The sequence below is a fragment of the Myotis nattereri genome (genome assembly GCF_964212035.1).
Source record: "Myotis nattereri genome assembly, chromosome: 11".
In the NCBI taxonomy this organism is placed as follows: domain Eukaryota; kingdom Metazoa; phylum Chordata; class Mammalia; order Chiroptera; family Vespertilionidae; genus Myotis; species Myotis nattereri.
In genome coordinates, this window is record NC_138086.1 from 22,535,363 (window position 1) to 22,548,239 (window position 12,877).

The 12,877-nt window shown below is 35.8% G+C and overlaps 1 protein-coding gene across 1 annotated transcript in view; it reads right to left on the reverse strand.

The window, feature by feature from the left end:
* COPG2 (COPI coat complex subunit gamma 2) overlaps positions 1 to 12,877 on the reverse strand; it is a 282,874-nt gene that overhangs the window by 261,287 nt on the left and 8,710 nt on the right. Inside the window, exon 2 of the mRNA XM_081102433.1 lies at positions 2,672 to 2,751. Coding sequence (XP_080958559.1) covers positions 2,672 to 2,751 — 80 coding nt within the window. The remainder of the gene's footprint in view (positions 1 to 2,671; positions 2,752 to 12,877) is intronic.

Genomic DNA, 12,877 nt, shown 5'->3' on the forward strand with positions numbered 1-12,877 from the left:
AAAGCCACTTCTACATTTTTAGATATTTGTTATCTAACAAGCAGCACTCCACTTCCGGGTACCAAAATCTCTATTAGTTTTCTTTTCTCATTTTTCTAGCTTTGAGATATAACTGACATATAACATTATGTAAATTTAAGGTACACAACATACTAACTTGATACACTTCTATATTGCAAGACTCTACTGGTTTTCTATTGCTGCTGTAACAAATTACCACAAACTTAAAGGCTTAAGACATTCATTTCTTTATCTTTCAGCTCTGTAAGTCAGAAGTCCAAAATAGGTCGCACTGGGCTAAAATCAAGGTGTCAGCAGGGCTGCATTCCTTTCTGGAGGCTGTGGGGGTGAGTCCATTCCTTACCTTTTCCGTCTGAAACAAAAGTCCTTGGCTCACGGCCCACTTCCTCCATCTCCAAATCCAGCAAGATTGCATCTCTCTGGCCTGGCTTCCGACAACACATCTCCCTATGACCCTTCCTCCTGCCTCCCTCTTCCCCTTTTAAGGACCCTTAGCCTTATATTGGGCCCATCTGGATAATCCAGGATACTCTCCCTACCTGCTGATCAGCAACTTTCACTCCCTTCTGCCACGTGATGTAACACAGTCACAGGTTTTGGGAATCAGAACGGGGCCATCTTTGAGTGGGGGAGGGGCATTATTAGTCTACCTACCACATTTACTAATCACTTAAAATGAACAAAAAACCATAATTTAAGGCAGCCTAATAAGATTCAGAGGGAATATTAGCAATTAAACAAACAAAAAACTCTCAATCAATAGTTGACTAATCTATTTTCAATTTTTCCAATATTTAGTGAAGCTAGCTGATCTAGTGAAGATTTTCTATGTCTTTCTTGTGGCAGACACTGTTCATTGGCTAACCCGGTATCTATTTCCAACCCGTTCTTCCTTGCCTGCCCCTAATACTTGGGCTATAAAAACTAAATACTCACTTTCCTGAACGCCTAAGGATGGTCATATAATACAGCTGTGCCAAATGAAATCTAAAAATTGCCTTGGGAAAAGCTATTGCATAAAACTGATAAAAGAGGCAGCCAGATGGTGCTGCCCTCCCTGGCCCCCTTCCCAGTACCCCACCCACCTTGAATGGTGCACTTCCAGTAATTCAGGTATCTATTTTGCAATAATGTGAGAATATCCATGAGAATTCAAGAGACACCAGCCCTGCCACTGTCGAACTACTGAACCAACACCAGCTACTCTAGCCTATTCTGTTTCAGTGACTATTTACACTGCCTTTCAGCTTCCAGCTGAAAGCTCTGGAAATTGAAACTACATTCAACACAACTGCTGGTTAAACATAAGCACCCTCCTCCAAAATTTATTTTGTTTTACCAAAGCCATATTCACTTAAGTGAGTTATAATTAAGAAGGCAATTATTTTTTAAATAGCATCTGTTACATATTTTAGAACTCTAAATTATACATACTCATTCTAGGACATTTGGAAATGATCAAAAGTTTAAAGAAAATAAATAGCCACAACCCCAAATATGCAGAAATAACCTCCTGATAATAATATATCAGTGTATTTCCATCCACATGTTTTATGTACATATATAAAATATTGTTTTTAAGTGAGACTATATGGAATACGCAGACTTGAATCCAACTCTCATCCAGCCCTTTACTGAGGACTTTTCCACATCACTAAAGATACTTCAGCCCAGCTGGCGTGGCTCAGTGGTTGAGCATCAAACAATGGACCAGGAGGCCATGGTTCAATTCCCGGTAAGGGCACATGCCTGAGTTGTGGGCTCGATGCCCAGTGTGGGGCGTGCAGGAGGAGGCCAATCAATGATTCTTTCTCATCATTGATGTTTCAATCTATCTCTCTCTCTCCCTTCCTCTCTGAAATAAAAAAAAAATGTTTCAAAAATATTTTCAAAAAATTAAAAATCAGATTATGAAATATGATTAAGTAAATATTAACAATGGTAGGCATTTAAGTTGTTTTATCCTTTTTGCCAATGTAAACAGTGTTGCAGTGAACATCACTGTATATATGTCTTTCGGTGCTCTCTGATTATTTTCTGAACATTGTTGCATAGATGTGGCATTACTGGGTCAAAGGGATAAACCCTTTCAAGCGTTCAACAAAAGTTGCCAAACTGCTTTTTAGAGAAACTGAATCAATTTATTTTTCTACCTTCTTTCTATATACAAAATAGTCTCCCTTACAAGTAATGATTGTCTTTTTTCTTTTGCCAATTTGAGGAGTAAAAATATCGTAACTCATTCTCGAGTTAATTTACATTTTCTGGTTACATTTTCTGAAAACGACTAAAGATATTTTGAACCTTTATATTGGTTATTTTATGAATTATCACTTGGAATTTTTTCAAGTAGAGGAGTTCTTTCTATTGTAAATATTCTGAGGTAAATGTTTTATTTCAGTGTAACACAACTCCTTAGTTTTGTTTACATATATTTTAAAACATTTAAAATTTAATCATATCTATCATGTTATCAGATAGGGATGGTTTTTACATGACAACACATTTCAGAAAAGAATGCTTTGAGATATTCTTTTAAAATCCTATTGACTTTCTTACAGTCAAACAAGTAAAATTAATATCAAGAGAACAACAAGCATTCCCACTAAATAAATAAGTATTCCACCCTAGGTTTTGACCATTCACTTACCTGCTTGTGACAATGATGACATCCTCAGAGATGTTAGCCATTTCTTTGATGGTAAGGTAGCACATTCTTCTCAATATTTGCTGAAATTATTTATAAAAGGCAACAGGTTATTCCTAAGAAAATAGCTTTCTAAAATGTTTGAAATGAGAACACCAAGTAGATATATTTAGAAAGTTTTTCTTAAAAAGATTCTCATTCACCCAAAAAAGTCCTTTCAAAAGTATCTGGATAAGAAAATACTCAGAATACAAACTATATCCTAAACACCAGTAGTTGCTGCACTGACACTGGAAAACACCTAGATGAAAACTCAAAATTTCAGTTAATTATCTGGATTTTTATGTAAAGAGACCCAAAGTTGGACTTGGGCAGTGTGAGTCCAAGGACTTAAGATTTTCTTTTTATCGTTGACTCTATTGCATGTGTCCCCATCCTCCCTCCCTTTGCCTTCCTTCGTCCTGCCCCCGCCCCCCTGGGTCTTCACCACACTATTGTCTGTGTCCATGGGTTATACATATACGCAGATATATTCTTTGGTTGATCAATTCCCGTCCTCCTCATCCTCTTCCCCTCTGAGATCTGTCAGTCTGTTCCACGTATCCATGCTTCTGGTCCTATTTTGTTCATCAGTTCATTCTGTTCTTTAGATTCCTCATATAAGTGAGATTATGTGGTACTTGTCTTTCTCTGAGTGGCTTATTTCACCTATTAAAAACTTGTCCCGGAAAGTGTATTTTTTAAATTCTTTAAAAATAAAAATATAAAGGGATGGGCGGACTCTGCATTTTCCTTAGTTCATCATATTCAGATGTTTTCCTTAAAGTATCTGTGGTTGTATAACTAACTCTCATTTTCAACTATTAACATTTCTAGATACCTGGATCTAAAATACATGTTAAGCTAACAATAATAAAATTTTGTCTACCTTTCTCCTCACCTGGATCTCTGATTTATCCATACACTATGAGCATTGGTTCCTCTGGCCTATCTAGCCTCATTCTCTACCAAGTAACTTCAAATGTCTATAAGTAGTGAAACTCAAATACATCAGACCCAGACTCAGAGTTTAAGCTATAGAAAGAATCTAGTGGAGACTACTGAGCCCAAAAAGAAAAAGGAACAAGAGTGTGAGGGTTCTCACGGTGATTAAACACACACACAAAAAAAAAAACCTCCTAAAAAGAGAAAGCCAGTACAAGGCAGATATCCCATGTGAAACTACTAGGAGAAGAAAACAGAAAATAAGAATAAAAACTTCAGAGCTGAATATAAAAATAAAAATCTACCATGAAGGAGAATAAAACTGAAGATACAAAAAAATTAAAACCACATTTCAAATACCCAACGAAATGACTAAAATTTTTTAAGTGACAATACAAAGTATTGACAAAGTTGGGCTCATACCTACTAAAACATATTGCCTAAACAAATATACAGAGATGCTAAATAAAATAGGAACAAAAAGTTTAAATATGTAGCCAAGGACAAAATAAAAGGCAATTCATAGGTGCCACAAATGGAAAAACAAACAACTCCTAGCTGCAGAAATACAAGGCCAGGACCCTACTAGCATAAAATAAAGTCTAAGAAGGTATATTCTTCAGGCACAGGGAAAATTATTCTAGATAATAATTCAGAAATATAGCAAGAAATGAAGAGTAGAAAGAAAAAAGTGGTAAATAGTAACAAGACAGTGTGGTATTGGCAAAAGAATAGACAAATTGATCAATGGAATATAATAGACCACCCAGAGATACACCCACATAAATATAGTCAACAGATCTTTGGCTTAAGAGAAAAGGCCATACACTGGCACAAAGACAAACTCTTCAACAAATGGTACTGAAATAACTGGACAGCCACATGCAAAAAATTAAATCTAGACTAACCTTACACCATTCACAAAAATTAACTTCAAATGGATCACAGACCTAAATATAAAATGCAAAACTGTAAAACTTAGAAGAAAACCTAGATAACTCGGGGTATGGAGATGACTTTTTAAATACCAGTATAATATACTCAAGGAATGATCATAATAGAAATAATTGATAAGCTGGCCTTTATTAAAATTAAAAACTTTTGTGCAAAAGACAGTATTCAAGAGTACCAACAAGCCACAGACTGGAAGAAAATACTTTCAGAACACATATCAGAGAAGGGACTGTTATCCAAAAGATATTTTAAAAAAATCTTTGCCTGCCCCAGCATAGCTCAGTGCTTGAGCACTGACCTATGAACCAGAAGTCATGACGGTTCAATTCCCAGTCAGGGCACATGCCCGGCGTGCGGGCTTGATCCCCAGTGGGGGATGTGCAAGAGGCAGCCAATCAATTATTCTCTCTCATCATTGATGTTTTTCTCTCTCTTTCTCTTCATTCCTCTCTGAAATCAATAAAAATATATGTTTTAAAAAAATCTTACAAGTCAAAAAATAAGAAAACGACCTGATTTAAAAATGGACCAAAGATCTTAACAGACACCTCACTTAGGAAGATATATGGGTGGTAAGTATATAAAAAGATGCTCCACATATGTCATCAGGGAAAGGCAAATTAAAATGAGATACCAATAATACTCCTAATAGAATGGCCAGAATCTGAGCACTGACAACAGCAAATGACAACAAGAACTCTCATTCACTGAGGGTGGACACAAAAATAGTAGTCACTTTAGAAGATGTTTTGATGGTTTCTTACAAACTAAGTATACTATTACCATATGATCCAGCAATAGTGCCTCTTGATATTTACCCAAAAGAGTTGAAAACTTATGTCCACGTAAAAATCTGCACAAGGATGTTTACAGCGGCTTTACATTCATACCTGCCAGAAGTTGAAAGGAACCAATGTCCTTTAGTAGATGAGTGGATAAACTGTGCTACATCCAGACAATAGAATATGATTCAGCATTAAAAATAAATGAGCTATCAAGCCATGAGAAGATATGGAGGAAACTTAAATGCATATTAATTAACAAGTGAAAGAAGCCAATCTGAAAAGGCTATACTGTATGTTGTATAAATCCAACTATATGGTATTCTAAAAAGGCAAACTTATGGAGACAGTAAAAAGATCCATAATTGCTGGGTATTGGTGGGGAGGGAATGGAGTTAGGGGGGAGTTAAGTGGAGTACAAAGGATTTTTAGGGTAGTGAAAATACTGTGTGATATTTTCATAATAAATGGATATCATTATACATTCTATGGATGTCAAAACCTATAGAATATACATACACCAAGACTGAACACCAACATAAACTATGGACTCTGGGTCACTATGAGGTACAGAAAACCCTTAATTTTGCAGACCTCAATTTAACGGACTTCGGATTTAATGGATAAAATTTCTAGTCTGTATGTCCTATGTGAAAATGAACACCCTGTCAATTTTTAAATGCTTGTAACTGAGATTTGCTTATAACTAAATTAACAGGTTATTTTTTGTTATTAATTCACTGTTACTTTTAACAAATTTTAGTGAATAGGCCATATGTTGGGAAAAACACTGCAGTAATTTCACCAACATAAATAAGTATTGACAACTCTAGTCTACATATTTAAATCCAAGTGTCATCACTCGTAAACAATGTTCAGGTGAGTGATAAGCATGTGATCACACCGCACTGCACTCAGTAACTGGTCCTGTTGTTCCCTGGCGGGACTTTCTGCAGCAGTTTTATGAACACGTGTGGGCGGATGTTCCCACATGCACTAAGCCATGCCCAGGCGTGTGCACTTGTTTACTCTCGGTGACTGGTGAATGCATTCATTTGCTAGACCTATTCAGTATAAAGTTAAACAGTAATACATATAGAAAACTCCTATATGTATTACAGTAATACATACAGAAAACTTCTGTGAAATTAAACTTTTCATTCATAATTTTAACTACACGAACATATCTACATAAGTAAAAAACAGGTAAACTAATTTGTTAATTTTTTAATATATGCATTCAGAAAACCTACTTTATTATATATAGACTTTCAGCTTTAATGGACACCCCCCTCTCCCAAATTAGTCTGTTATACAGAGGTATTACTGTATCAATATAGGTTAGTCAATTGTAACAAATGTACCACTTTGGGGAATGTTGATAATGGGGAGGCTGTGCATGTGAGGGGACAGGGAGTATATGGAAAATCTCTGTACCTTCCTCTTAATTTTGCTGTGAACCTATAACTGCTAAAAAATAAAATAAAATCCTTTATTGAAAAGTGGTAAAGGGATGAGTAAATGTGCAGGAACAGAAACCGAGGTTATGACATACACTGTTTATATACTCACAAATATATTAAGTACGAAGCATCCTAAGGTTCTCAAATGTCCACGAACAGGTAAAAGGTAAAGATGAATATTAGACTTTTGATAAGTCAAAAGTCCATGTTGCAATTTCTAGGCTAAACGCTAAATAGAACTTCGAAACTATTATTCCACATGTTGTTGCTGCTGTTCTGTTTATTTTTATTCAGTCTCTTTTCTGTTTCATTTCGGACAGTTTCTATCTTCAAACTCACTGATTTTTCCTCCTGTAGTCTTTATGCTATTAACCCAATGCAGTGTATTTAACCCAATGATAAATATATAGATAGCTTTTTAAAAATTTCTGAGTGTCTCTAGATGTCTTATTTTGCTTCTCATTCTTGTTATGTCTTTCTAAACATTCTTAAGCATCTAGACCAGCAGTCACTAACCGGTGGTCCGTGAGGTCCGAAAGGTTGGCAACCGCTGATCTAGACCGTATCTAGAATAGCTATTTTAACGTCATTACCTGCACATCCATCGTCTTTATTATTTCTGGGTTCGTGTGTGTTGATGCATTTTTCTCCAGATTATGAATAATTTTTTATTGCATGCTATACATTGTGAAGTTTATGTTGTTAGGCGCTGAATTTTGCTGTATATTTTACATAATATTGTATATATTGTTACTTATTATGAAGTTGTTACCTGGGATGTTTTTCACGTTTCAGGCTTGCAAGAAGTTTAACACATTGTATGCGGGAAACGTATTTATACGTTTTACGTTGACTGGTAGTAGAGTGCAGGACACGTATTAATACGTTTTTTATAGACTAGCGGTAGAATGCGGGTAACGTATAAATATGTTTATTTTTATACTGTTTTATTGCTCTAAAGGGATGCTAACATGCAGATATACGAATTCCAAAGGACAAAATTTGGATTTCTAACACATACAATGGTGAATTATGTATGTACTTCCAGGTATAACGGTAATCTATTCAACTGCGTAGAGTCATCCCTTCACACAATTCTCTGCCTCGCCACGCATTGAGTGTGATTCTAAGAAAAATAATTCAGTATACATTTTATAGTAAATCACAAAAAGTTTCATTGAAAAAAATATGTAAAACTAAAGTTATCGTAATTTTACTGAACGCTGCCATTTGCGCAAAAAATTAGCAAAAATGGCCCGCGCCACCTGTTAGCGCACGATAAAAACTACCCACAAACAATGTGTTAAAGCTTTAGTCTAAGGCTAATATATTCCCACTAGAGGCCTGGTGCATGAAATTCATGCACTGGTAGGGTCCCTAGGCCTAAGAGGTGATCAGGGCTGATCGGGGCCTTCCAGCTGCCGGCCAGGGCCTCCCTTCCCTGGTTGCCAGCTGCCAGCCGGGGACTTCCTTCATTCCACGCCGCCCCCTGGTCATCAGTGCACATCATAGCGAGCAATCGAACTCCCGGTCTCCTGGTCGAACTCCCGTAGGAACACTTTGCATATTAGCCTTTTATATAGATAGATAGATTACTGAGGTGATGTCTTCCTGAGAACTATACCAGATGACAAGGTCTTTCCACTCTCACTCGGGGGGAATATGAACTATTCTTAGCCTGGTATTCTGGTGATTCTTCCTTTGGCCTTGAGTAGTTTCCTTTTACATATGCACAGATCAGTTCTTATCCAAAAAATAAAGGGGGGCCCTCAGTAAATTATTGAAACTATCTCCTGCCTGTCTTTCTTCCCTCCCTCCCTCTCCTCTCTTACTCTGCCCTTCAAATTTGAGCTTTCTTAGCCTCTCCAACTCCACGTCTTCTCAACTCGGTATGCTCTTCCTGACTTGAGGCCTGTAATCTGCCTCTGGGCAGTGAGCTACTGTACGCCAAGGGCTCACCTTATTTTCCTTTTTCTTTAGAGTGCAGTCCTGGGATACCTATTAATTCAATGCCTGAAAACTACTGGTTAATATATTTTGTTTGATTTTCTAAGTATTAATGGTAGCAGGGTAAATCTAGACCCTCTACTTCATCATGGCTGGAAGCAGAACAGAAATGTGTTCCTAATATCAAAACATATGGTAAAAAACAACCAAACAAAAAAAAACCATACCAAATATTGTGAATTACCTTGTTACTCCTTTATCATGTCCAACACTAATCCACTGTAATTATAGAACACAGTCTATATAATTTCATTCCTTTGAAATGTGCTGTCTTGCTTTATGACTCAATATAGATTTTTAAAAATAATTTTGTGTTCTTCACTTACATTTAATGTAGATAATGATGATCTATCTACCATCTATTACATGATTTGTACTTTTCTTTTTTTTCCCCTTCCTCTGGTTTGATTTTTTAGCATTCTAGTTTTTTGCACACTTAGTTTGGAAGAGAAAAACAACAGAGACAAATCAATGAAACAAAAGCTGGTTCTGTTAAGAAACCAATAAGTTTATAAACATATAGACAAATTTTCCAAAAATAAAAGAGAGTAGATACAATTTACCAATATCAGAATAAAAGAAGAGATATCACTATAAATCATACAAACATCAAAAGAGTACGGGAATACATATTTTAAACAATTTTATGCCAACAAAGTTCAGCAATTTAGATGAAATGAAAAAATTCCAAGATACAAACTAGCAGAGCCTAAGGACGGTACCCGTGCACAAATTTCATGCACTGGGCCTCAAGTTTTATTCATAACCTAGTAACAAAAACTGGTAACAAACCAAAGATCCTTCAACTGATAAACAGATAAACTTAGGTACATCCATACAATGAAATCTGACCTCTCAAAATTCAACAATAAGAAAATATACAACCAAATTATTAAAAATGGGCAAAAGGTATGCACAGATCCTTCACGATGGAATATATATGAAGACAAATAAAGCACATGAAAATATGCTTGAGCGTCATTAGGAAAATTCAAAATAAAACTACAATGAGGTACCACTACACAACTCTCAGAATGGCTGAGATTAAAAACAAAACAAAAAAAGATAATACCAAGTGCTGGCCAGAATGCAGAGCAACTAGAACTTACTATACAGTCATGGTGGGAATGCCAATCACTTTGGAAAATGGGTTAGTACTTTCTTACAAAGTTAAGTATACTTATACCTATTATCTGACCCAGCAATCCTACTCCTATGTATTACCCAAGAGAAATAAAAACTTCTGTTCAAAAACTTGTATATGAATGTTTATAGCAACTTTATTCATAACCTGGTAACAAAAACTGGTAACAAACCAAAGATCCTTCAATTGGTAAACAGATAAACTTAGGTACAAAATACTACAATGAAATAAAAAGGAGTAAACTACTGATACAAATAAGAACATGGATCAATCTCAAATTCATTAATGCTAAGTGACTGAAAAGAAGACTCAAAAAGCATCACACAGTATGACATCATTGTCATGACTTCCGAGAAAGGGGAAAAAACTTCAAGTAAAAAGAGATATTACTGGTTGCCCAGGGCTGAGGATAAGAGGAATAACAGATAAGAGGCAGGAGGGAACTTGTTAGAGTGATGAAAATGTTCTAAGTCTTGATTGTGGTGGTGGAAATGCTATTATATGCATTTGTAAAAACTCATAAAACTTCATCCTAAAAAGGGTGAATTTTACTATATATAAATTATACTTAAAAAAAAATAAAACTACAATGATAAGTGAGTCAAAAGGCAAGCCACACACAGGAAGGAAATACTTACAAAACACCTGATAAAGATCTTTTATCCAGAGAATATAAAGAACTGTACAACCCAATAAGAAAACAAACAACCTGATTAAAAGATTTGAACAGACACTTCACCCAAGAAGATATAAAGGTGGCGAAAAACATGTATTTGCTTAATACATGCTTAATAAATTTTAAACTTACAAATCAATAGGAGGAATATAAATAAGCAAAGAATATGAACACAATTCACAGAGAAGGAAAGTAAAATGGCCACTAAACATATATATGCTTACTACTTTCATAATTAATGCCAATCCAACAATGCCACTTCTAGATATTAACCAAACAAAATAAAAGCACAGGCCCATCCACACAAAGACTTGTACTTGAATGTTTTAGCAGCTTTGTTTGTAATATCCATAAACTGAAACAACCCATTAACTTGTGAATGGATAAATTAGAGTACCTCCCTACAATGGAATACTACTCAGCAATAACAATGAACAAACTACTGAAACACACAAAAACTTGAATTAATCTCAAAATTCATAAGCTAAGCTAAAACAACAACCAAGACATAAAAGACTATATACTATATGATTAAATTTAAACAAAAGTCTAGAAAATGCAAAACTATGTTGTCAGAAAGTCATTCAGTGATTGCCAGGTGCTAGGGGTTGAGTGAGGGAGAAGAGAGACAACTAAGGGATATGGGGCCACACTATGGGGCGATGAAACATTTCTGTATCATAACAGTGGTGATGGTTCCATGACTCTATACATTGGTCCAAACTCAATGAATTGTATACTTAAAATTATATACAAGTTATACTCAATAAACTGATTTTTTAATATAAAAATAAATTTTAAACTTACAAAACCACAGAAGGATTATAAATAAGCAAAGAATATGAACAGATAATTCACAGAGAAGGAAAATAAAATAGTCACTAAACATATGAAAGAGTTTCAAATTTAATAGTCATCATGAAAATGTAAATTAAAACCACAAAGAGATGCCATTTCGCATTCTTCTATTTTTCTTCTTTTTTTGTTGTTGTTGTTTGTTTTTTGTTAACCCTCACCCGAGAACTTTTTCCCCATTGATTTTTAGAGAGATTGAGAGAGAGAAACATCAGTGTGTCTCGACTGCTTCCTCCCCGAAGCGGGGCTGGAGCCTACAACCGAGGTATGTGACCTTGAATGGACTGGAAACAGTGACCCTTCAGTCCATGGGCCAATGCTCTAACCACTTAGCCAAACTGGCTAGGGCAGTGGTCGGCAAACTCATCAGTCAACAGAGCCAAATATCAACAGTACAATTGAAATTTCTTTTGAGAGCCAAATTTTTTAAACTTAAACTATATAGGTAGGTACATTGTTATTAACTTAATTAGGGTACTACTCCTAAGGCTTAGGAAGAGCTACGCCCAAGGGGCCAAAGAGCCGCATGTGGCTCGCGAGCCAGTTTGCCAACCACGGGGCTAAGGCTCACATTCTTCTAAATCAATGATTTTCAATTAGTGTGCCACAAGAATTTTTAAAACATGCAATACCTGCCATGGCCAGGTGCTCAGTTGGTTGGAGCATCGGCCTGTATACCAAACGGTAGCAGGTTCAATTCCCTGTTGGGGCTCGTACAGGAAGCAACTGATCGATGTTTCTGTTTCTTTTTTTCCCTCCCTCCCTCCCTTCCTTCCTCTCTAAAATCAGTAAACATATCCTGGGATGGGGATTAAAAACCAACATGCAATACTTGACTCTTTAGTCAGGGGCACCGATCTCTTTTTCCTTAGATTGTCCAATAAAAAAAAGGACAACAGCCAACACAATGATAGCCGTCTGGTGTGAATGAATCAAAATTATACCTATTTTTTTGTCAGATCGGCAAAAAATATATTTCTTGGTGTCCTGCAGAATTTTAGTAATGAGTTTGTGTGTGCCAGAAGATGAAAAGGGTTGAAAAATCACTCTTTTAAATGACAAATACTTTAGGTCTTACAGTAAAAAACTATTATCAGGAGGAGGTGGGGATTTGGAGCAGTCTGTGTACATTAGTATAACCCTTTAAAGATCAATTTGACACGATCAAATAGCTAACACTGTCTAGAAATTCTACTTGGAGACTATCTCCCCCAGAAAAAATTCTCACCGTGTACACCAGAAGACATGTTCATAAACATTATGTGTAACATCATTTGTAATAGCAAAAAATGGAAACAACTCAAATATCTATGGGAGATGGATAAATAAATAGGAATAGTGTAC